Source organism: Aphelocoma coerulescens, chromosome 3 (genome assembly GCF_041296385.1).
Source record: "Aphelocoma coerulescens isolate FSJ_1873_10779 chromosome 3, UR_Acoe_1.0, whole genome shotgun sequence".
In the NCBI taxonomy this organism is placed as follows: Eukaryota; Metazoa; Chordata; class Aves; order Passeriformes; family Corvidae; genus Aphelocoma; species Aphelocoma coerulescens.
This window is the reverse complement of record NC_091016.1, coordinates 75,038,778-75,065,891: the sequence shown is the minus strand read 5'-3', so window position 1 is coordinate 75,065,891 and position 27,114 is coordinate 75,038,778. Positions and strand designations below refer to the sequence as shown.

The window sequence follows — 27,114 nt, the reverse complement described above, 5'->3', positions numbered from 1 at the left end:
AATCCCTCCCTGCTATCTCATTTTTATCAGACTTCAAATTGAGTATGTACAAAATTTTAATGTAACTTAAGATTTCTGCAAATATAAGGTAAACTACAACACTTAGAGGGTATTCTCTGTACAATTCACAGCTATGCAATTACACAGCCATCAACAGTCACAAAAGCTCTACACTTTGGCCTGCAGAAAATTGTGAGCATGCTTTTAGGTGCCATTTACTGGGCAGTGGAAAGCTTTGCAGAAATAAAAGGATTCATCCTACCTGTAAGTTAGTCATGTATGGTTCTTCGCAGTTCACAAGATGGCTCAGTCTTGCATGTTGAGCTCGTATTTCATTCTCCCTTATCTTCTGATGTAAATTGTTAATTTGCTGATTTTGCCTGTAATACACAAATTTAATTTGGGGGAAAAAAAAAAGGAATGGAAGAGAGATTAGAAAAACATATCTCTTAAGACTTATACTGAAGAATACATTAACAATGGTATCCAGCTATCCTGGATCCACACTAGCTGTGGGCTTTTTCCCACTGCAGCCAGACTGCAACTGTAGAAATATGATTTGAAAACTCTACCAATTTTGTGTGGGTTGAGGGAGGCTTCTGTTGCCATTTGCTGCTAGGGTTGGAAGTCTAAGCAGGGAAAAGAATACAGAAAGCAGAACAAAACCAAACAAAATTGCACCTTCATTTTACTTGGATTTCTCCTTGGCTCCACTCTTTACCAGAGCTGACTTCTGACAAAAGTTGAAGAGATTTACAAATTAAGGGGAACAGAAAGAACTTAGGAAGAAAGGGCCACTATACAAGACAGTCAGCACAGCTTTCTTGCAAGGTCTCACTTTTTGCTTAAGTCAACTGCTTTACATAAGATGTACCTTCCCCTAGGGTAAAATACTGCACTGTGTGCTAAAACAAGTACCACGCACCAACTGCCTGGCCAGTGTACAGCAGAAACAGTATCAGCATTGTATCATTATTTAATTATAACACAAATTATATCACAGTTTAAATCATGACTGCATTTGAACTAGGCACAACTGCAGGGCAAACACCTGCCAGTTCTCTGTCCCAATCCAAGTCACAGCCCCACAAGGTGTGCGGTGACTCTCCATGGAGCAACAGGCACCTCAAAACCTGATCCCACAGTGGAGCTGTCAGCACCCACCAGAAACACACAGAGACCGTCTCACTCAAAACCAGCATTGTGCACTCGGCTAATTTTCACTTTTCCTTCTTTTTTATCCTAGGACATATCTGCATACAAGCATGACATTTTCTTCTCAGAGTTTCACTTCCAAGCATGGAGGATGACTGGCTTTTCTGGAAACAATGACACTGAACCCAGATGACTAAACCCAACCTTAGAAGGAGATAAACAGCAAATACAGGTTAACTTCAAGGGAAAAGACCTGCCTGTGCACATACTGGAAAAGCAAATCTTGCAAAGTATACAGAAAACCATCAAAATCTGTTGCTTTTTTTAAAATTTGGAAGGGTTGAGTTTAGGAAAAGCATCTTGGAAACATTAGCATGTGCGTACAAGATACGTATTCTACAACCTATAAACCAACATGAATTATATGTTAGTTGAAAAGATGCCAACTGCAAAGTTTAATAGGATGCCAAAACACAGTTAAAGGGACCATTTTAGCTACTCATATTCTCCTAGCCAACTGTACCCCTATTATTTGGTTTACAAGAGGAATTTCATATTTGAAAAATATTGAATGTAGTAGAAGTTACACATTTCTCAGCTAGAAAAAAGAAGACATGGTAACATGTGTTTTTTCTACTTCCCTATTTTTGTATCTATAAAGAACAGTAATGAATGGAAAACCAGTATATATAAGTTGCCATTTGTTGGTACCTTAGAAAAATTCATTCAACGTGAATGAATAAGAAGAGAGCAAGGGAATGTATTTATGTGACTCCATAGCAAGCCTTAAAATACTTTTTATCACCACAAGTAATTTTGAGGCTTCCCCTGTTCCCTCTACTATCTGGATGGAACAAGCTTGTACAAACACAGAAGGAGTATGTGACACTGGAAGACTGTGTGCAGTTCTGGTTGTCATCTGTAAGATGGCACTACAAAGAAAAAGCTTCCAACTTGTTTTGGAAGATTAGGTAAAAGAATATGCTCTTAACTTGTAACAGACTTTTAAAAAGCCCAAGAGTTTGTATTATCATATGAGAAAATGTAAAACCTTGATAATGTCTGTGCATGCCTGGTCACAGAGACCAAAATTATTTAGTATGAGTTATCCAAACCTATGAACTGAAGCAAATTTTCATTTTTTATCACCTTATTACTTCCCAGACAGAACTATTAAAATTTTGTCGTCCCATGTGTTTTAAAATTATTATCGACTTGTCACATACCCCTTGAAAGCACGATATGATTTTCTGTTTATGGCTGATTTTAACTTAGCAGTGACTTCCTTCCCAGGCAGGATTTCAAGAGCCTGAACACTACAGCCTGGAGTATTTTAAAAATTTTTTAAAATATTTTTTAACTACCAGTGTAGTTTGAACTACATCATATTTCCTTTACTTTCCTACTACATCGTATTTCCTTTAATAATCCTTTCCCTACCCTACCAAATCCCTGTTGGAAAAAAAGGTGAGACAAGTCAATCTGAGATGAGACAGAACACAGAGTTTAAGTAGCTTGCTTCTTTTCACTCTGCAAAACATGAAACTCTCCATCATTATATAACCTTGCCAACAAAACACACTCTAGAAATATTTTAAGGTTGTGTAGACCCCACGACTTCTTTATGTAACTGCCTCTCTGAAAACAGCATTAGCCTCATGGCACCCAGAAACAAAAATGTTGCTGCATAACCAGAGACTCTGAGCTTTATTTAAAGGGAATTTAGAAAGTTCAGCTGCTCTCAAAAACACAGTTTGCCTATTACAGTGGGAACACTGACCCCACAAGCCTCCCTGTTACCAATCTATCAGCCCAGCACTTTAAAAAAACAAAATTAAATACAGTCAGCCTTCAGCATTTAGGTGCCTCCAAGTTTCTGTCAAGCTCCTCAACCTTTAGTGCTTCCAGAAGCCATCTGAGAGCAAGTGGCCACAGGTTGTGCCCTGAGCTCAGGGCATGGAGGAATCTGACAGGATCCCAGCCTTGAGACTTCAGTGCACAGAAACCAGATCCTACTTCACACAACCAGGTTCAGTGAAAGTACTGTACCTGGGTACCCCAGAAACTACTTTCCTTCACAATCTCCTCTTTTTTTTCCCCGTAACTGAATGTTACAATTTTATGTTGACAGCAAAGGAAGAGTTACTGATGTATTATGTAAGTGTCATGGCACTTTTCACATAGTTTCATTCAGCTCCTTTGTCCAAAAGGAAAAAACACTATTTTACTTAAAGTGTCTGTCTTGACCCATCCCTTCCCTTACACTCAGACTGAGGTAGAAGAGAAGGCAGTACCCTGATCCAAAGTCCCAGCCAAAAGGACTCAGAGCTGAAAAGTTTGTTTAAAAAGAAAATAAATAAAAGTAAAAAAAAAAAAAAAAAAAAAAAACAACCAAAAAACAAAAAAAAACAAAAAAAAAAAACAAAAACAAAAACAAAAACAAAAACAAAAAAAAACCACTAAAAGTCACAGAAGGCAAAAATAAAAAACATCCTTTTGCAACAGACATTTTAGTTTTCCTTATTTAAAGTGATCAAAAGGAAATGGCATTAAAATATGTACAAACTGTAAATATTCTATCCAATCAATTAATACAAACATGAGACTAATAATATTGTTTTCACAAACACTTCTGACACAAATCTTTCCAGCTGTCTCTCAAGGTGTCTCCAGAAACTGGGGGTGGCAGTGCAGAAACAAACAGAAAAAAAGAGAATCTGAACTCTTCTTGAGACAGGAAAAGACCGCCTGGTACACAGGAGACTGTTGCAATTACCCATAAGAGTTCTGCACTGAAGAGATCTTGTCTTTTTCTCCAGGTATAATGATTTAAAGGTGGGGTTTTTTCTTTCAGAAGCTACCTGCTTGCTATATTTTCTTTTTTTTTTTTTTTTTTAATTTCACTGATACCCTGGACCATGCCTTTTCACCCCATTTTTTGAACCTCCAGCCATTTATAAATAACTTGAGATCAAATCCTCCCTGTGCTGCTCCCGGGTACATTCTTTCTGAGGGAGCTCAGCAGAAGTGACAGGTTATCCAACATACAAGACTCAAGTGTTGTTGCTCTATGTGTTGCTCTATGGTCTCCTAAACCAGCTCTTTTGTCCCAGTTCCTACATGCTAGCTATTTACATTCTAGCTAGATTATTTACAGAAAACCCTGTATTTGAACAAAGTAATGACTTTGGCTTATTTCCAGGTCTTGTAAACACGTATTTTGCTCCCTTTTCTTCTATGACCTCGAACATTCTTTATTTTTGTAAACAAAATTTCAAGGCTTCAGCCATGTTTCACTACTGCAGATCGATGATATTTTGTTAGGAAGGAAAAGTGAAAAACCTGTTATGGCAGATTGTACCATTCTCTTGCCTTTCCCAGAATTACCAACTACCATTCCTACATGAAATCCTCATGTAGGATAGAGATACTAGAGACTAGGCTACCAAAGATGCTGATTCAGTGTAACTATTTCCTTGGTATTGAAGGAGAGTAGTATTCCTTATCTGTCTTTCTGCCTGCCACAGATACTTCCATTCATAATCCCCCCATCCTATGACTCCACTTACAAAGCTGTCTAGAATTCACAGGAAAACTTCTGATGCTACTTGACCCTAACTGAACCCATTGAAATGAACAAAAAGAAAGTTAGAGCCATAAGAATGAAGTATCAATGGGAAGAGGGGGAGGTCTCTATTTTGATTCAATTGCAGTTCTGTCCTTTAGCTCAAACAACTCCCTTTGAAAACTCAAGACAGCACAGAGGATGTTGGATAGCAGAGAACACACACACACAGAATGTGCACAGGCCTGGACTGTCTTCAGAGACCAGCAGTAATAAACTGCTTAATATACAAACTGCTTCTCCTTAAGTGTCAAAAATATTTGTGTGACATAACTGACATTCACATAATTTTCTCACATTCACACAGGACAAGTGTGGACACATACTTACACAGACACTCATACATGCATTTGTCTGGAAATAAACCGTATTTCTTGAATCTGGGACCAGCTCACCCATTCACCATAAGCCCATCTTACCCCTTACTTACTCTAACATGAAAGAGCCTTTAGAAACACACATCTGTCAGAGAAGCCTTTCCTTCCCTCAACTTCCAAGTTATGCTTTTTAACTTTAATTCTTAAATTAGCATAAATCTAAGTCCCACACCCCAAATCAAGGCACAGATCCAGTATCTTCAAACAATTCAGGGACTTTAGAACAGAGCTTCCTCCACCACAGAAGGGTCATTAGTAACTTCTTAAGAAACCAAATGACAATTGATGCTTACCTTCAAAAGTCACAAGTTTACAAGAATTTGCTGCTTTAGGTGAAAATGTCTGAGCTGATTTCTTCAGAATCAGAATGCAAAGTAAAATACAACATGGATCTCGCTGTATTATAGATATAATTTATTCCATACTGCAGCTGGACATACGCTGCTTTGTTTTGTTGCTTAAGAAGCTGGATACAAATCGTTATATCCCTTTGTTTTAGAGGCACAATCTCTTGGGACCCCAAGTCCAGACGTGCAGAGTACTGATAGGGAAAGAGATCCTTAGTACACAAAGTCCTAAAAACAATGTGAATACGTTTCCCGTAATTTGGAAGATAATGCCAAAGAACTCCAACATCAGCAAAGCTTATGAGAAAAGATCTCAAATTTCCTATGCAATAAAGTCTCCTTTTTCTGTAAAATTGTTACCAGTGAACCTTTCTTCCAGTCACAGCAGAACTTACCTTGAAGGAAAATGGGAACACTACCTTTGGGAGTCAAGACATGAATCTCTGATCTGGATGGATTGGTTTGTGTGGTATTTTTTAATGACTTTTCTGAATTGCATAAAGTTTGAAATGCTTGCCTGACCCACAGGAGATGAACTAGTGCTGAAGCAAGGCACAGACAGCAACTCTACTTTCTCAAAAGCTTTGGGCTACTTAATCAAGGAGGTGAGGAATGAGAGGGACACAGACACAAATGTCTCTTCAGAGAGAGGACTGCACTCTCCTTCCCATGGTGGGTGCTCTTCAACTTCTGCAGTCTCCTGACAGGAGAAACACAGAGCAACTCATGCACTTCCCCTGCTGTTCTCAGCTTTGCAAAATACTAGAACTTCCTAAAAATACTTCAATCTGCACAGTATAAAATAGTTTAGCACCAGTTCCACAGAGAAGTATCTGGGACTGATACTGACCAAAACTCCACAATGTTGTACCACAAAAAGTAAACACTACACAACCATGGCCTGTGAGAGACAAGCGCTCAGCCCGAGGGAGGCCTCAATGGCCAGTTTGGACACTTCAGGGAAGATGTGCTCATCAGCTGGAGAGATCCCAAAGAGTAACAAAAACTACTTCATGCCTAGAAAACATTACCTAGGAGGAAAGACTAAATCATATTAGGAAAAATTTTCTAACATTTGACCTACATAAACATCAGACTGCTCAACACAGAAAGGCTGTAGAACATCTGGTATTGCAGATATTGCAATAGTGTAAGCATTTAGTGACAGCACTACAGCTTGTCTTCCCTATGGCCTGGCAGTCAGGTTAAACAGGTCCTTTCTAACCGTACATCCTCTCATTATTGCTAAGATTTAGGCTATTAGATGAAACTAATTTCATCAATGTTACTAGCATTCACATCTGAAAAAGTGACCTTTTAAAACAGTTAAAATAATTACTCTGTAGCAAAACCTTCCTGAAAGTTTACCAGCTCAAGATACACAGAAGTCTCATCCACAAGTTACCTGGGTGACTAGTGGTATTGGAAAAAGATAAAAGCATCTTTTTCACACTTTTATTGGAAGCAAAGTGTATTTTACACAGCAGAGCACTCTGAGGAGGTTCCTCACAGCCCCACTCCCTGCATAGGACTCCCTGTTACACACTCACCACCTGGGCAGTATGAAGCTTCAGGCTCCTCAAAAATGGCATCAAATTACCACTCAAGTGGATATGAAGATCCTAACAAGCCAATTGAAATTAAAAGAACTACAGCTTTATATTAGCATTAGAATGATCACTGTCAGAGCATTTACAGTTTGATGTCATCTACTGAAGTCAGGACAATTTAACACAAAGCAAAGAAAATCTAATTCTCCTGGCTCAGTGAAAACATCTAATCCTAATTCAGATACGGATTAAAAAATTAATTGTTTTGCAACTGTTTTAAGAATCTAAATGTTGTTCTGCTCTGAGAGATAACAGCTATTCACTAAAATTGTACTTCCAAATCTACCTTTCCTTAAAAAGCTGTTCAAATGCTCTTATGCTGCCTGCAAGAGAACACTGCATGCCCAGTGTTATTCTCAGCAGCTTGTGTCATATGTCCAGATATTTGGCATTTATTCACATACCTACTACATGCTGCCCCTGCCAGGCAAACTCTGCCAGGATGACACTAGAGACATCTACAGTGGCAGGTCAGTCTCAAGAGACATTCAGCATTGCACCAAACACTGTAATTTTAGTGGTGTTATTGTACTGAACAGAGGAGCATCATGAAGAATTAAAATGTGACATAGTAATTTTCTAAACCAATACAAACACTCTTGGCTCCCTCTGGTGCTAAATATAATGCAGTGTTACATACTAAGCTGCCAGACAAGTAAGGCAACGATATAATCCAATTATTTCGTACAGTAGGTGACAAACATTATAGTAATAAGTGTTACAGCAGCAGATTTCCTCTTACAGACTAAATCCTTAAGTTCTCATTCATGGCCTGTACCAACAGTTCTTATGTAGAGAAAACAAGACACACACCTTGAAGAAGTGCCACTGTGTTCTGGTATGCACATACAGTGCAGGCTGGCTTCCTCGCACCAGGTTTTCTCTTCCTAAAAGTACAGGATCCCCCTCATTTTCTTAAGAGCAGAATTAAAAAACATTTCAGGTTTTTACTGATTAAACTAGCAGTGACTCCTAGAGTAGTTTTAAAAAGCAAACTAGAACCACTTTTAAACCCACTCAATTATGCTGTGTACTACTTAAATAAATGCTGAACAGACTACACAAAATAAATCAATTTCATTTATCTATTATTAAATCTACTATTGAACACAGCATACAGATCAAAAATCAAGCTACTTGTTCTATTCACAGGCTCGAGTGGCTGTTTGGGATATTAAAAACAAAAATATTTGAATTTCTAGTGACACACCAAAGTATCCCAATATTATGATTTACACTGTTAAGCATTATGCCTTGAATTGTTTTCATAACTATTGGAAACTTACTTGCAACTATTCCTATCTGTAAATTTCCAATGCAAAACAAGGAAGTTTAATAATCTAATCTGGAAGGGCTGAATTTTTTGCCTTTTTATCTTGGTGTGGAAAGAAGGAAAGCAGGCAGCACGTTTCACTTTCCTTCATCTGCTCTTCTTCCCTTTTTTAACAAGATAAAGCTAGAACAGCTTAAAGATACTACCCTGTACAGAGCATCCACTTCCTACTTATCAACAGATTTAAGCACTACTACGCAGAACAAGGTGTGTGATATTAATCTCCTCCACTTCCTCAGTAAGTGGCACACCAGTACAATTCCCAAAAAAAAGAGTGTTTAACCTTAAAAAGATGGTTAATGACACTGTGGCTGAAGGGGAGGCTGGTGTCAAGGGCAAGAGGGGGCTGTTCCTGGTGTGCATCTTTTCATCCAGCTGTTCCTTGTACTTGCCAGCAGCAAAAAGCTGGGTCTGGAGCACCATGGCAGCTGCTGTCCCACTCCTGTGGCTACCAGGCAGCAGGAGGTTAACCCATCTCTCCCGAGCTTCTGTCCCCTCAACTACCAGTCTGTAAATTCAGTATACGTCTTAAGGAGATTACACCTTTTAAAACTCCACAAAAACCACAGGTACAAAGGCCATCTCAAACACCTACTACCTAACCTCAGTCAACAAATTAATTCCTCATCCATTTCACCAAAGCATAAATTCTGTAATTTAACTACCACCATGTTCAATTAACTACACTTTAGCAAACTTCATATTTTTTATTTTAGGTCACTATTCCCAAATAAATTCAAACTCTGAAAAGAAGTTTAATTTAAGTTCATGAAGATAAAGAGCTGGAAGCTCTTGTTCCCATGTGTTAAATATAGGTAGTAACACATTTTCACCCAGTGCCACTTTGTGCCTTGAAGAAAGGTAGTTTTCACACTTCAGCCTTAACACCCCATCTAATATGAAATGTAACACTAGTGCTTTTTAATGGAGCTCTATTTCAAGGTTTCTGCACAGTAGATATGTACCATTTTCTTCATGAATGAAACCAAAAGTATTTTTATTTTTCACAGAAAGCACTACCTGTTCTTAAAAAAAATAAAAGAAAAAATCAAGCAATCTGTTGTAAAAACTTTGTAAATATTCAACACTGATTTGTACTAATCTTAAAAATACAAACCATCTATTTTAAATGTTTCTATTTCATTTTAAAATAACTTTCCAGGCAAATATTTTGCTCAAATGGAAATTCAATATTCAAAAAAGAGCCTGTTCTGTGATGTATTGTTTCACTGCATTATTACAAATTACAACATTAACACCAAGTATCTGCTTAAGTATGTAACATCACTAAGCGGTCTGTTGCACTTCAATAGCTTACAGAGTGTATTCTGCCTTTTCAGCTGAATGAAAAGAAATTATCTAAGCTGACTTCTCGTGAAAAATATTGAAAGAACTGTATTCACTATCATTAAGTGACATAAAATAAATTATTTCTAAAAAAAAGAACTAGCACACCATCACTGGATGTCAAGAAATAGCTTTTCTTCCTCCACATGGACAGTATCAAGCAACATTAGCAGGCAGCCAGCTTAAAAGCAGTCCCTTCAGAAACCTCTCCCTTGACTGTAAACACATTTCCAGTGTGAGAAGAGCAACACCAACTGCATTTTTAGCTGCTAGTGTATAACAAGCCTTCATGTGGAGTGCAGAGGATGATAAGCCCCAGCAGAGGCACTGAAGGCCATCCCAGGCATCAAGGGCAATGTACTCACAAACACTGCTGAGAGCTTGGGGCCCAGGAGGTGGGCTGCAGGTTTGCTACTACAGCTTTACTGACTGACATAGCAAGCCTGAAAAAACACTGTAATTTAGATGGCCTTCAAACAGCTGATCAAAAGGCTCTGACAGAGGAGATGTAAACAACAGCCAAGGATGTTTCCATTTTAACTGCTTACCCCCTTGGGAGATCATCACCTCCGAAGGAGAGCTGGCAGAGTGGAATGGTGAGCCCAGTTCCTAACTGAGTCCCATCATTGCTGCAGCAGCAGGTAAACACACACTGACATCCCACATCAAACCAGGCAACCCAATGCCAACTTCCACCACTGAAATGCCTCCAGAGGTGCTGGCCAGACTGCCAAGGGACAGAAACACCTTCAACCACTGCAATTCCTCACTCTGTCGCAATAGAGGAATGAACAGATCTTGCACAAGCATAATCTTCCTAGTACTAAAAACTTAACAGTGGTGAATTGCTATTAAGGCCCATTCACACTGACAGCAATTTTAATAAAAAGTTATGTATTTATTGACATAAAGATTCTGGATTTAGTATTTTTTTTATCTGAACAATTTGTATGAGGATTGGAACAGGATTTTACCACTGAATATTACTACAAAGGCCAGTTTCTCAAAGCTTTATCAACTGGCTTCAAACACATTGCATTTCCGTACTTGCCATGGAAAGAAAGTCAGCACGATGTAGCTGACCAATTTTCATCTTGCAAGTCACTTCCAAGACCATAAAAGCAGAAAGATGTCCTATACAAATCTGCAGCCCGGTAAGAAGCTAAGAGGGGAATCTGACAGCAGAACTGGCTGTTGGGCCCACTGTTCCTTTTCCACTCCAGAGGCATTAAACCTCCTAAATACATTTCCAACGTTCTGTAAGACTTTAGGCCAGCTGCCAGTCTTCTCTCCTAGCAGAACTAGCTCCTACACATTTGTGCATAAATAGTAGCTGGATTGAAACCTAACAACTTTACTGAGTAAGTAGTTCTCCTGAAAGCCAGCTTTTACACCATAACTTTTACTTAATCTAGTCTAATGAATGCAGCAGGAGCAGGGTACTTACCGATCAATCACAAATTCCTTCTGTCTTAGCAGCCCCTCTTTAATTTTCATTAGAGATTCCCAGTTGCTGGAGTCCTGATAGCTGGTAGCTGGGTAACTTGAACGAGATGTTCCAGGTGAAACCTGCATAAAATAATTGTAAGATTAGCCCCCAAAACAGTGAAGGTATATAATGTCCTACACATTATAGCATTTACAAAGTGGTTTGTTCTCACAGAAACCTCAGGACTGATTTTCAGTTTAATTCAGATTTGCTTTGTATAAAACAACTGGATTTATAAACAAGTTTCTTGAAACAAACTTCAGCTCAGTGTCACTGATTTTATAATTTCTCTAGTAAACAATTCATAGCTCTGAAAGCAGTTTGGAATTAATAGCTCATTAAGAATTTAACTACATCATCAAGAGGAAGACCACAAAACATTCATATCCTATTGCAATCCTGGTAGCACTTCAAAAAACATTGCTGGATAACTTTAGACCTGCTGGTAACTGCAGGTGACACTGGCCACTGACCTGGTCAACTCCCACCTGTAACAACAGCACACAGAGAAAGAGAAATTTCCCTTGATGTGCATGCACTTAGAATACGGGAATATAATTCTGGCTAAATTGTCACTGTTTCTGACAATAAAAGCTTCACAAGTAACAGGTTTCAGGCTTTCTATTCATTTTCATAAAAGCCATACTCTGTGTCTTGCAACAACTGAACTGAATATGAACCAACAACATCATGGTTTGGAAGAAAAGTAAAAAACTAACTGGGATGTTCAATCAAGAAAGCATTTATTACAAATATTTGCATCAGGAATTCACATAAGGGAAGGTTTAAGGTAGAGCTTCTGTGATCAAACAGGGATCCCAGCATCAATTGCCATGAAGTATCATTTAATCTTTTACCAGTTTTTTGAATCACTGAAAAAGGATAACTCTTTTTATTATCTGAGAAGCATCCTGGACTATGCTGTCTTTCTATGTTTTTGAAAAAGAGCAAAAGGAAAAAAAGTGAAAACATTGCTATTAAAAAAAAATAGACTTTAGGCTATTTTTTCTTTTATAGCTCTACAATGTTTTAAATTTCATCTGAAATTACAACAAACCATATTAAGACCAAGACATATCATCAACAATTAAAGTAAGTTAAACAATCGTGCTCCATGCTTCTGGTCAAGAAGTTTGTAAGTGAATTGTAACACTGAATGGAAAGAATTCATTGCTTAAACCCCAATATCATGAGGTACTTAAGTCAGGAGCCAACTCCTCACAACATCTCTTCTGTAACTTTAAAAAGTATTTTTTCCCATTCAGTCCAGTTCAATCCCTAGCTTGCCCACTGATGTATTTCTGCCCATTTATTCTAATTTAAAACTTAAAACCAGGTAAGATGACAAGACTTACCATTTCTAAAAATCTCTCAAGACTGTTACACCCCCACCTCGCCCCTCATGCCCCCAGGTCCCATTTATCTGCTTCAGGGAATATTTCTTTTGCTTAACAAACTGGATAGCTTCAATAGTAAGATCAGTTATGAATGATTAAAAAAAAAAAAAAAAGAAAAGAAAAAGCCAAAAACCAAACCCAAAGAACATCAACAGTCCTACACGTTAAATACTGCATGCCAATTAAAAGAAGTCTAAACTGGTAATCTTTTTTTTTTTTTTTTGGCAGTGATCTAATAAAACTCAAGTAAGACACCTAGTCATGATTCTTCCTGTAAGTAACATACATGTAGAGTCTTTATGGCTTAAGGAATCTAAAGTTTATTTTGCCTGGGTTGCTCCATCCAGACCACATCATTTCAAAGCCATCTTTGGTACTTACAGAATACCTTGGGATTGTCACATACTGTTCTGTATTAGTTATACATATGACTGGCTGAATTAAGAGGCACCAGCACAAACCTATTCCAGTGAAAGTCTCTCAGTGACCCATGCCATGACATGCAGTACAAAGTGACAACATCAGGAACTATCACTGGACTTCATGTTACGAATTTTTTTCCTTTGCTTTTCCCACTACAGTGCTGATTAATGCTTTCTTACATCCACTTCAACACCATTACACTGAAGTCAAAAAAGAAGAAACAGTCCTTATTGCAGCTGGGATTAGATCTTTACTTTTCAGAGCCAGAGTCCTTCTCTACTCAAAAGAAAACTCACAAGCATTTGACATGATGAACAGGAAATAAATGGTTTTCTAAAGCCAAATCAACTTAATGAGCAAGATGAATTTTCTCTTCAAGACTGAACTATAAAAAAAGAAGAGATTAAAGACAACTATTTAAATATGAACCTATCTTAAGTGAAGACATTCTGGAAGTCACTGGTGGTTTCTCTAGGAGAGTTCTTCAATGCAAGCCCCTTACAATCTAGCACCTCTACAAACCTTGTAATTTGCACTGAAGTTGGAAAAAAACTCTTCAAATTTGGCACAGTAAGTAATTATACAAGTCAAATACTGTGGCTGCTGAAAAGCAATGCAATGAGTTTTGCAAAGTTAAGAAGAGTAATATTTCATGAAATAGATGCCAACAATAGTGTGTTAGTTTAGGGTTTTTATTAAATCTGAAACATAAAGCCTCCATAGATGACTCACTGAGATGCTTTAACTTTGGAATATACCCAATCCTATGGAGTATATACATGCTGTATATATATATGTAACAACAAATGAAATATTACTTTGTATTATATTATGTGCTTCAATTTTTCACTCTGAACAAAAATGTTTGATTCTGATATCATGTTTCATCCAATTAAAAAAAAGAAAAAGAATATACTAAAAATACCTCTTAGCACTTCCCAAAATAACAAGACACTTCACTCATTTATGAGCACATGGTGTTGACTACTACAGACAGCTTTCTAACTGCTTTGAATTGTGTGGTAACACACAAGCAGCCCGCTTACATTTGAGTACCTTGTCTCCTAAGGATATCAAACCAAATAGTGAGACCAGATACACTTCCAGGAGTCATATTTAGAAAGCCAGCCACAACTCCAAGCCCTTAACCTGAATCGTCCACAGCTACAAAACAAAATACCATCTGGAAAGACACAGCATTCTTTTCTATCTGTCCTACAAAATAAAACTATTTTTGTCACCTGGCACCTCTTCTGAGAGTATCAGCCTTGTCCTGAAAACATCTGTTCAGTTAGAACAGTATCCTTTGCACAGTGACATCCAAAGGTCCTCACTAGCTTGTTTTGTGACAAAGGCTTGGCAAGCCTTCAAGTCACTGCAGAGGGAAAGTCAGCTGCTGGGGAAAAAAAAAAAATTAAATCTTTGCTGTACTAACCTCGATGCAAATACTTACTGCTGGAAGAGACATTGCTGACTGATAATTTCATGTTTATTTATCAGTGGAAAAACAATTTTTCTGTGGACAGAGTGTAACATCATTTAGATAACTTAGGTCAAATATGGCTGGGTTTTTAATCGGGCTAATTAAAAATATCTTCTCAAATATGCCCAGAGTTTCTGCTTGAAGCAGATCAGTGTCTCAGCACACAGAGCAGCCCAGCATTCCATGTAACATGCTGTATCACTTCAAATGATGTCATTTACTACATCACAAAGTAAAGGCGAAGTCCAAAAATGTCAATATAATAGTTAAGCTCGAAGAAAAACCCCAGAAAAAAATCAATGTATTTGAAAGAGGTTTTTTTGTGAAAGTTGCAGCTTAAATAATTTAGTGCTGTCCATACTACAACTGTAAAGTTTTCACAGTCCATTACTAACAACTAGCAGAGCATCAAGAATTATGCCAAGTGAGTGATCCCTTCTGGACAACTGCTTACACTGCCTTACGCTATCATAAACTCCTGTCCATAGGGATCATTCTTCTCTTGCTGCATTTTACAGGCATTACCCAACAGAAGGAGAATTCCTTGCATCCACAGCTAATCCAAGGCAAAGAATCAATACAACCAATGTTAGCAGGAGCTAAGGATTCCCCTTTTGGCTGACAGCTGAGGGAACAAATAAGGGTGACCCCTCAGGCTGTACCTCAGGGACATCACTGGATGGATGATGTGGGAGAAAGAAGAGGTGGATGTGGCAGCAGCAAGCTCAAATGCACTACTGTCACAGAGGTGCCTCTTGCGTATGGGTCACCTGCGATGGGAAAAGGCACAGTGACTGCAGCAGTCACTGAGGAGCTCCATAACTGCTCCACACCCTGGGTAAGGAAAAAGTTATTTACCCATCCCTTCCTCTCCACCCAGATTTCTTCCTTACATCAGGCAGAGTGTTTCAGCTCACAACAGCTCCCATAATTTAGACAATCTCAAAAGATCGTTCATCCTTTTGCAGGCAAAACATGACAGGGATAGTGGCTCTCATGCAGGAAAAGCAATAGAAGGCTGCAACCATAGAAAAAGGTCCTAATTTCAAGGAATCATTTATACAGAAAGGCTGTGCCTTGCAGAAATGCACTAGAAAAACAGCTACAAAGCTGAATCCTCCACAATGTAACAGATTCTGAGCTGGGTAAAAACAAGACTACAGACAAGAATCCCTAATTTGTGGTATCTGTATCTCGCCACCACCTACCTACTGCATAACTCTGCTCCATCTTTGCCTTTTAGGGAAGATAGTGTTTCTGTTCAGCAGGATATAATCACTACATTTCTTGGCAGCAACATCTAGGCTGTATCACATTTTGCTATGCTTTCACAAATTTCCAGCAGTCACGGGGGAAAGAACATCTCATCATGCCCTTGAACTTTTATTTCAGCCATGGTACATGTGGTGTTCTTTGGGGAATTTTTTTAATGAGGAAAACATCATTAAAATCAAAATTGAAACACCATCAAATGGTGAGGTACTAGGAAATACAGGTATATTGTAAAGAGGTTAGCACTGCCAACAGCAACAAAAATCAATAAGGCTTGGAAAAAAAAATCCCAAACACTTACTTTATACAGGCATGCAACCTGCAAAGTAGTTAATATAAGAGGGACCAAAATTAACGGGGAGAATAAACTTGACAGGAGTTCACAATTTAACCTGCCTGAAAATCAGCTTAATGCAAGTGACGATGGCATATATATGGTATGTCAGGTCACACAAAAATGGGGTGAGGGAAGGATAAAACAGTGACTTTAAACAGCTCTGGCATAAACCCAGTTGCAAGAGTATGTCTGTAAGTACAGTGCCCAGAACCAGAAAGTCACTGAAATAGTAAAACATGTTCAAAGAGAAACTTTCATGACTAAAAATCTTAGGAAGAGTGATTTATGATAAAAAGCTAAATATCACGAAGGCTGAAGAGACATGAAATACCTTGTTTCCTAGGTTGAGAGTCCATGTAAACTAAGGTTGATGGAATGAAAATTGAGATATGGCAATCTGGGGTAAGAGTATCAGGAGAAAACAAACAAACAAAAACCATAAAACAATAACAAAAAACCCCATCAAACCAACTAAAGAGATGGAGAAAAGTAGCAAAAGCATATCACAAACAACTGAGAGAAGATCCAAATTTTAGAATTTTAGAATCTGCACTGGATGAAGTTTAGAAATTAAGGGGCAAGCCAGTCCTTACTTACACATCAGGACTTCCTTTCAGTGTTAGGGTTAAATTATGCATCCATGTGACTAAGGACACACTGCCTACACTATGCCAAGAGCAGAATAATCACAGTTAGGCACCAAACAGACAAAAATTCAAGAATCAAAATTCATTTTAAAAGGGATCACCTCAAAGATACATAGCCAGACCTGAACTGCATGGATGCTACATCTGTTATATGACTTTTTAAAGCTTTTCCAATAAAAAATTAAAATACTAATGCTATTTACAGACACCACCAGTATCATAAACTTTTAGAAAATGGAAAGCTTTCAAAATGGAGAAGAATAAACAGTAATAGCATTCACATGCCTCCTAAAAGTAGCACTCGCTCTAGTCATTACACTTTCACAAGCACATTTGTTCGAACTTCCTTCACAAATGAAATCCCCATTGCACACAGGGCAACACACTTAATTCAAACCTCACAGATTTTACTCTCATAACCCTGGGAGGAATCTGACAGTGCCACAAGTCACTGTTATTTGTATATTTACTTCTTCCCCAACATTGTTTATACTGCAGCTGAGGCTTCTGAACTTTATCAAGGTTAGGTCTGATAACCACAACAAGGGAGGAAGACACGGTCCCTTGGCACAACAGCTTACAAATGAATTAAGAGCAAAGCATAGCAAGTACACGGTTGCTGGGATACTACAAGAGATGGGAGAAAACAAAGGCTAAGGTCAGATAGCTATTCACCATGGAGGAAAAAATTTTAAATAAATAGAAAACAAGCAGAGATTTTCTACTGATGGCATAGTTACAGGGTTTTGATAGCAACTGCGTGGTCACTTAAAGGTGGCATAAATGTACACTGCTATCAAAGGGAGGGGGCCTGTTCTCCTGCCTCTTCTCACCACTTCAAATGTTCATACCTTTCAGCTCCCTCCTGACAGCCCCAGTCCTACACTCTTCCCTCCATCCCACACATGTGAAGGTTATTTGTATCTCAGTCAGACTCTTATCAGATTCATTGCACAAGGCCATGTGAGACCTAGCACTGGCACACACTCTTCAGCAGGAAAGCAGTGTACAAGACGACACATTTTGCAGTGGCACAGCTTTGTGCCGGATTAGTACGAACATGACCACAAGCTGATTATCTCAACTCCAGGCACTGCCAAACCCTCCCAAAGTATCAGTGTATAGACTGAATATTTTCTAAACTTCCGAAAAAAACCCTACAATGCAGTTGCTTTGACATTGTCAAGTTGCTGGCCAAGACCTGGTGTTTAGATAAGCCATCAGTTCAAGAAAATGCACTTGCACATCAAGATGGCATAACAGATTAAAACTAAAAGTCTTCTGCACTTCATTATCTTTCAAAATAGTCCTTTCTGTGTCATCTATATGAATTATGAGAGCACACACAGGACCAGCAGTACAGTCAGAGAGTGCATGTGTAAGATCTCTGTGTTCAGAACCTGCATTCAGCAGGGGGACCTGAATAAAGCGGAAATATAGCAGGGGACTAGCGAGGGAAGGGAACTAGAATTCTGGTCACCACTTAACTGGCAAGGTTTTGTTCCTTTTAGCATCCCTGATGGTACTGTGCAAAAGCCTCCAACGACAAAGAAGTCAATAGATTAACTCTGAAAAGACTTTGCATGATCCCTAGGGATGCATGTTAGTGCAGAGACAAGGGCAGTCTCCTAGAGGAGGCTGCAGCCACCCAGGAGTCCTCCCTGACTTTCCTGACTCTCTCATCTCTGCCCCCTAAGGTACTACGTTCCTGAAGGCTGACACTGGCACTCATGGAGCTGCACACAGGATAATGATACACCCTCCTCTGCTTATCTTCCCCTGAACAACCACACTTCGTTTGCTTTTATGTGTTGTTATAACATTCCTTCATACTCCATGCAACACCAATATTATTTTTGTCATAAATCCTTTCCATTTATATTCTGGCAAATGTTATGAACACAAAACACTTCTAGGTGCTACTTAATATGACGTTAAAAGCAACAGTGCCTGGAATTTTCCACTGATAACAACTGGGTCTTTCCTAAGTATAGAAGCACTTGTTTTATTAAGTGTTCATTTTATCTTTCCACTGCATTTAAATTCAAATGCTCTTTACTATTAAAAAAAATTTAAAACATCTGGAGATGAAAGGGAGTTTCCACAAGAACAACTTTTTTTTTTAAAGCTTTTAGTTTAGGTTTCTGTTAAATTCATTATTTCTTTTTGTTTCTTCTCTGTCCTGAAAAGCAGCATGACCAAAAAGTGACTATAGTTATTCAAAAAGACCATTGTTTTACGTGCTGCATAAATACAGGACGTTATTCACTACAAAAAATTATTCACTACAAAAAAATGAACTGTATAAGACAGAAGTAGCTTAAAAAAAAGAAATAATTGTCACAAATAACCATGAAGGACCCGTAAAATATCTAAGAAATCCTCAATCAAGTTCTGATCATTAAATGTCCATTGCTAATACCTACAAACACCACTTTACTGAGTGCCAGTCTTGACTGCTCACTCATTACTTACTATGCTTGCTCATGGCTAAGGTGGATGCAAAAAGTGACCTAGAAAACAATTTTAAAAGCATCTGGTTTTTGCCTGCCTGCACAAACTTTGTAAGGATGAGCAGAGCTGGCCATCAATCTTGCACAGAAACTAACAGGAATCCTCCTGCAACAAAAAAGTAACAAAAAGGGAGTGCAACCTGGGTGAGTATTAGAGAAAAAAAAGCCACAACCCACACTTATCCTACTGGAAACGAAAACTTAGAAAAATCTCATAAGCACAGACCACCAAATTCTCTTAATGAAACATGCAAACATATTGGAAGAGAGGGAAGCCACTATGAATTTAATGTGAAGCAGGAGCATACATTTGGGGAAAAGTGATGCTCTGCAATTTCTTTATCAAGTGTCTGGATTTCTCAAATGGCAGATGTCTAGATTCTGTGAAGGGTGTTGGCCCCTAAACGAGAAAACTGAGCCTCTTCTTTGCTGCGTTCCATTTGCTTTAGCTTTTCATGACTTTACAAGAAACATGAGCCATGTCTGTAATACTCAGCACAATTAACTGAAGTTTAAAAGAAACAAAAGAATCCCACAAAAATAAAGCGGAAACATTAAAAATACTTGTACTAGAACAAATCCAAGCATTCCCACAAACTCAAGAAAGTACATTTTATTTAAAAACAATAATCCAGGACTGGTCTCTATGAGCACTTGCAGAAAGAATGGAGTGAAATTACTGGAACACATGCACTTCAAGTTTTGCAGATGCAACTTCTGCGCATGTTATAGCTAATGGGGAAGGAATGATTAGGTAATACACTTTTCCACTTCCTTTTAGGCTGATAAACCAAAGTTGTCAGCAGTAACAAAGACATCCCCTCACACACACCTTTGTTCTTCTCCAGCTCTTATTACCACAAACGCAGATTTAAAAAACAAGGCAAAAAAGACAAGAATACTCTATAAACAGTGGCAAGTGAGGGATTTAGTAAAGTTGCCTTACCAGGGATTGGAAGAGCAAACCAAGTTCTCTACTAAAACAGTCTTGTGCAGAGTTAATAAGATCTGTGGACATCAGAGCTCTGCACAACATGAGTACAGTACTCGTTTACATTTATTGGTGACTACCTTGAAAAACTTCCATGGATGGGAAAATCAGAGGCATACTCATGTTTTCTGTCCCAACTGCAGGAATTCTTCCCAGAAGGAATTAGCTGTTTCAGCCAGCAAACCAAGCAGAACAGCACATGGACCTACTGTGAAGATTAAATTGCTTCAGGCAGGGATTTTACCACCATCCCTGTACAGCATCACATAAAGGATATATCATCACGTAAATATTTCAGTCACTTGCCCCAGAATTTTGAAAAATAAAAAAAAACCTAATTTTTTTTAAGACTCACAAGGAGACACCATGTACTTGCATGACTGTCTCAATTTCAGATGCATTTACAGAGGCTCTGCACCTCTGACAAATCAGGTCCTGGAATCTCAGAAGTCAGACATTTGAAAATCCTAGCCTGAAACTTCTGCATTACTGATAAACAGAAGAAATGTTGCCAGTTTAACACTGAACTGTGTGTGAAACCAGGAACCACACAACCATGGAAGGTAGTCACATAATTTGTGTGTGGAGTAAGCGACAGATATTTGAACTGTTTGGCTTCAATCCAGATTGAACCTTTTCCACTTGAGTTTATGAGGGGTACTTGAAACACACTTGTCTCTAGCAAAAGCAGCAGTATGATGTAAGGGTGCATCCAAACATCCGTGTCAGTGTGTGAAGGTGTTTTCCTTCCTTGCAAGATAAGCTCATGGGGAGCCCTAGCACCTTCTTTATATAAGCAGAAAGGCTAGAAGTTCACACTAAAAAAAATAAGTATCACTTTCATGACTAGCAATTAGTACTTGTACCTGTAGGTCACCTGTAGGTCTCCAAGTTTCTTAAAAAGAAACGAGACTTATTATTCTCATTCTACGGAGAGGAAATTGAGACAAGAACAAAGACAATTTGTCCATGTCTCTTCAAATAGCACCAAAACACAGCAGATTCTCTAGTGTGGAAACCATTTTGTAAACAAAATACTGGTTTTAACAGACACAAATGAGACTATCTCTGCCTAAAGAAAAAAAATGTGTTGATTGAAGGAGGCTCATTTAGAAGGTGGGAAAATTCATGTTTCAGAATGAACTACCTTTGTTTTCATTTTCTAATTCAAGAGATGTCAATGATAATGTTATACCAAGTACTCACATAACCAATTGATACAGAGGACTGTATTTCAAACTCATAGAACCAATTCATTTTCAATAAAGGCCACAAAAAGAGGAAAGCAAATAGTTTCTTTTGTAAGAACAAAGTCATAAAAGCAGGACAAAAGCTCACCACATGACCTCAGTGGTCAGGCAGCTACAGCCAAAACAATCTGTGAGACTACACTTGACAAAGCTTCCATGCTCCAGTGACTTACAGCAGAACTTCCATGAGGAAGCAGCTGCCTGAAACAAAATACATAGACAGAAAATATCTGCAAGACCAGGAAATCTCTTCTTGCTATTCAGAGCTAGTCTGAACCAAGGAGTGGACCCATGTTTTTATTTGGTACATTCTGCAACAGAATAAAGAAAAATATGAAGTTTTGTACCTCAAATTCTCAGATAATGAAATTCAGGATCTTAATTTTCTGGGGTTCTTTTTTGCTGAATGCTTTTTTCCTGCAAAAGTAATTTTGAATCAGCACTCCACTTCCAAACAGAGAAAAGATATTCTGCTTCTTAAATAGACTTCAGTGATTTCTGAAGAAGTAAAAAAAAACCTTAGTGTTTTAGCTATGAATTGCATGAAACAAAGATATAAAGCAACAGATAGCTGTTCACCATGGGAATTGTGCTGGTCTTATTTATAGTCACACCGTAGAGGGAAGGGGAAAAAAAAACAAACTGCAGAGCAATGGACAGAAGAAATGAAGAAAAGACACACACCATTCTGTAACACCAAGCAAGAGAAAGAAAGGTGTTTCTGGTTCCCACTTCTCAAAGCAGGGACACCTGAAAATCAGCCTGAAAAGTCTTTAAAAGGTTGATTTATGCCATTTCCATGTTGATCTGAATGAAGATCCCAGTGAGGCAAGATGTTGAGACCACTGGTCTACTTGCTGCCCTTCCACACTACCTGAGGGTGATCAGTGCAATACTCTGCACAAGAGAATTCTTCAGCTTCTTAATGCTGCCAAAACATTCATCGTCTGGGTAATATTTATGTATTTCTGTTAGGACAACCTTCAGCTGAAAACAGGTAGCAGCAAAAGCTAAAGCCCAATAATTTCTCCTCAGTTCTGAAGTTACCCTTTCAAGTGGAGATAATCCAGCACCACCACTTGGCAACTGAAACACGGTCTTCCAACTTTATCTCTCCTTCATGTGCCTTTGTCCCGCTGTTCATCTATCACTCACAACATGTCAAATAACACAACTAATCTCTGTGCTTCCCAGAACAGTTTATCTGAAAGACACTCAACACAGTTTCTTAGGTATAAGGATCTCGGCACACCACCTAAAGCACGTCGTTCAGCTTTACCAATTGAGGACACCAATAAGCACTAAAACACAGTTTTCCCAGGCGTTTCACAGAAATGAAGAACCTTCACTGTAATGAAGATCATTGAATTTCCTATCCTGTCTCATGTTGCTATTTTGAAGACACTTGGCATCATTGCAGATACCTGCTACTAGTAAATTATATGACCTTCATTAACCTAGTGAAAAGGTACACTTCATTGCTGTGAAAGCCACCAAGTACTTACAAGAACAGAGTTTTTTGTGTTGTCAATATTTTGTTGCAAAATAAACCATCTACATGGGTCAAGTCTGTGCTAATTGTATTGTCTCCATGTGAAATAAGTGCTTCCTAAGGTGGTATAGGAAGAGGAAGGACACAGTCAACTTTCAGAGCAAGAGCCAGGCAAAACTTTTTGTTTCCCTTCGCTTCTAACACTGGGTCAAAGCACCAAAGACAATAAACAGGCGTGACACACTTCTGCACACTGTGATTTACTTTAATAGTTTAAGGTTCATGCCAGTAACAGCAACTGAAACGAAAACATTCAAGATGACCTTTCCAAAAAATGTCTTTGGTCAGTAAAAAATCAGACGACTACCAGAGCCTTCACCACTCCCAAAAAGAGATGTTTCAGACCAAGTTGTATAGTTTTCTATTAATTTATTTTGTACTTTTTTTTACATCACTTTGCAATGGTATGCTTTAAAAGCTGCAGCCTCAAAAAGTAATTTCATCTTCTTTGTAAAGATGAAAAAAACCATGAAGATCAAACTAATTTAATGTCTGTCCAATGGTTAGGAAATGTAAAATACATCTTGTCCCAGAGGACAATAACATGATGCAAAGCCTAGATTTCTCAGCAGAGCTCTTTCCTGTAACACTAACAAGGACTGTAAGTCTCACTATAGAAAAGCAGGAACATCTGCAGTCTCAGAAAGGCAACTTCCTCCACATAAATCCAGAAGATATTGAGATTACAGATTTGAGTGAGATTCACTGAAGTCCGATAATCATTAAAGGAGGCATCAGGTAAAACATACAAGCAAAAGGGCCATAAGTCTATCAAATTCCAGTAAAAAACCTCAAATGTATTAAAAAAGTTATTATCTCTGAATTGATTAGGCTGTCACCTTATCTGGTGTGATTCTGGAATGCTATTCACATCAGCAGTGAAAATGTTGATTTTCCTGCACTTTCGAAGGAAGGAAAAACTCACATTTCCCTTTAGGCTGTATTAGGCTTGCAGCACAAAGGGGAAGGATACATTAGCTGGGTCCTTTCTCTTAGAGAACAGGAAAAAGGGTCCTGTAAACCACATTTGCTCATACCTGGATGGCTACAAGCAATTACCCATTGCAAAATCAGGCCAGAAAACTACTGCTTACAAAAAGGAAAGATCTTATTTTAGAGTTCAGCTTCAATACCAACATCTGCTACTCTGTCCCACATACACACAAACTAGTGCACATCTGTGGGAGTATTCACTTCTTCCTTCTCTGTGTTTTTCGTTACTGTTAAACCAAACGTGCAACACAAGAACCTCTGCCATGTGAGATCACAGAGGTACTTTTGCAGTGTGAGAGAAAACAGCAGCAGCGTCATGAAACAACTCAGTAACCAGACTACTCAGACTTACTGCTGAATTTCTTTACTTGTATATTATAAATAATTGGACTTGGGTAGCAGCCCATTTCTATGTAGAGTCATGATTATCAGTGGACCAGACAGTGACACCTCAAACTCTTTACAGATTATAGAGGTGGCCAGTGTCTACAGCTCAAATTTTGAAAACTAGCACAAGAAAGGCAAAAATAATCCAGGAAAATTATTACCAATGTGAATAGAAGTCTTATGATTATTTAAATAAAGCAGCTGGTATGCTGAAGTACAACATGTCTCTTTTTAGACATTATCCCAAACATCAACCAGATCTCTAAATAATTTCTGAGAAGAAACATGTTCTAGTGGTAGATTCCTAATCCCTCTGGAGAAAGCCCAGACCATCTCCATTTAAGGTCAAGCAGGCAACAGCTGCACATTTTTGTTCCCCAGAACAAAATGCAGCAGACCAAAACCTCCAAAACAGATTCCTTTTTTAAAGCTTTTCCTTTCTGATATCCATGGGTGTCTGGATCTGTTCACCCAGGAGTGAATGAAAACAGTACAATGATGTGCTCATATATTGTGTCTGTACTTGTCAGACTTGACATGTCCCATAAGCAGTACTTTGGCATCTGCCTCAGAATCACACCAAAACCTCCATGAGTTACATGAGGGAATGATACTAACCTGAACTAGAAAAATACTCTCATGAGACTGTTTCTAAACAAGCATGTTTTCAGAGAACCAACATCAATACAAGATCTACAACCCTCATGGGGTCTGAACTTGTACATGTTATTGCTATTTGGCAAATACATTTTCCATTTTAAAATTCTTATCAGAGTTAGACATTTAGAGAAGATATGTATTATATTTCTGATGAGAGCCTAGTATTTTTTCAGTGCCTTAATTTGTACATTAAAGTATCAGTCTTTAAAATGGAGACCAAGCTATGACTGTGTCAGCAGCTCACACACAAAACCAAATTCTTTTAATGTATCTCATTTCTAAAAGGCTCCAATTCATTAACAAAAAGAGCCAAAAATTTGGGGTAGTGTAACTAAGTAACATGATAATTTTACATCAGTTTGGTAAAAGGGTGGAATGGCATTGCAGCTGCTGCAGTGCTGGGTGTTGGACTGCATAACAAAATATAGAGGGTGAATTTCAACGGTACAAGTTTCATAGTACATCTTAGAAAAAGCAAACGATCCAATGCTAGCACTTTTCTTGGCTGACAGCATGCAATAAAAACATGAAACGTCCCTCATAAAAAAGCCAAATAGTTTGCTTGACTGTGAGAGATTTATAATGTTAATAATGCCATTATAAGTAAATTATGAAACACTTTACACCAGTAAAGAACCATCACTCCTCACTGGGAAGATATTCAATTAACTTTCAACTGAAATATGTGACCCCAGACTTCCTGGGTTTGATATTAAAGGACAACTGAAAGCAGGCAGATTTATTATACTAAAACCAAGTTGCTAACTTCAACTATGATATAACCAATTTGCAAAAGAGCTAAACTGTATTCACAAAAATAAAAATAGAGCTCCATTTGAAACAGGGTGGTGCATCACCACCAACGCCCTTCTGTCTCTGGTTTGAACGATGTACCACAGCAGGGCTTCCAGGGAACAAAAAAACCAAACTAAGCCAAAAAAACTCACCCTGTCTGGGGTCCCGCTTAAAGCCAAGCACTCATCTATGCTAAACAATTATTGTCAAAACTGAATCACACATAAGTGTTCAGAGTTAGGCTGAGCTTCTGTATTTCTGCTTGCAATTTCCAAATCAGGATAAAGCACATGCTGTCAGTTGCATCCACACAGAAAGCCTGATGCTGGATGCTCGCACACTTGACAGTTTAATCCTTTCACATCCAGTAAATCCTTCACTTCCCGGATGCACAGAACCTACTCTGTATATGCACTATGTTGTCACTTCTCAACACAGGAAAGTATACGTAAGATAATCTGTAAAGTAGCATCAAGCTGCTACTCTTATCCAAACAAAGAGAAAGCGTTCTCAAAAAATTCACTTAAATAGTTTCCAGCCACTAAAAGTGGGAGGGGAAGAAAAAATGTGGAAGTGTGTTTCAAATGAAAGATAAATACTTCAAAATATATCGTAATGATAAATTTCAGAGATGAACTTATATATGCCAGATCTTATTTGGAAAAAAAAAAATCCTCTAACCCACATATTAAAGACTGGGAGAGACTTGAAATACAGAAAATTTATTTCAGTTTAAGCACTGTGAGAAGAAAGATGATATTGGAAAGCACTCATACACTATAAACTGAATACCAGCTGTGTAACAGAATTATCAAAACCATATATATTGAAAGTGTAGTTTTAAAAATACCTTGTACAAAAGAAAATCATTCCAAGTCAAACACCCACAAGAAATATGACAGCCCTCGCTATTTAGGTTTTTTTACGACGAAGAAACATTGCTGTAGCAAAAGTGACACATCCAAAGCAGCTGCCTGAATAAGTTCCCATTTAAGTTCCTGTTTAAAAAAAGGCAGGGAGTCAGCAAGCAGCTCCCTTCACTACCCCACTGAAGCATGCCACTTGCCAGATTCCCTCATCCTGTGGTTGAGCAGGTGGTCTCCCTGGCACTCAGTTCCTTTCACAAAAGGA

General features: G+C 38.3%; 1 protein-coding gene across 2 annotated transcripts in view; it reads right to left on the bottom strand.

Moving 5' to 3' along the window:
* Positions 1 to 27,114, bottom strand: part of CEP85L (centrosomal protein 85 like) — a 177,923-nt gene that overhangs the window by 16,292 nt on the left and 134,517 nt on the right. For both annotated transcript variants that reach the window (XM_069010908.1, XM_069010907.1), the window contains 2 exons: positions 11,242 to 11,363; positions 263 to 380 (listed from right to left, as the gene is read on the bottom strand). In XM_069010908.1, coding sequence (XP_068867009.1) covers positions 263 to 380; positions 11,242 to 11,363 — 240 coding nt within the window. The remainder of the gene's footprint in view (positions 1 to 262; positions 381 to 11,241; positions 11,364 to 27,114) is intronic.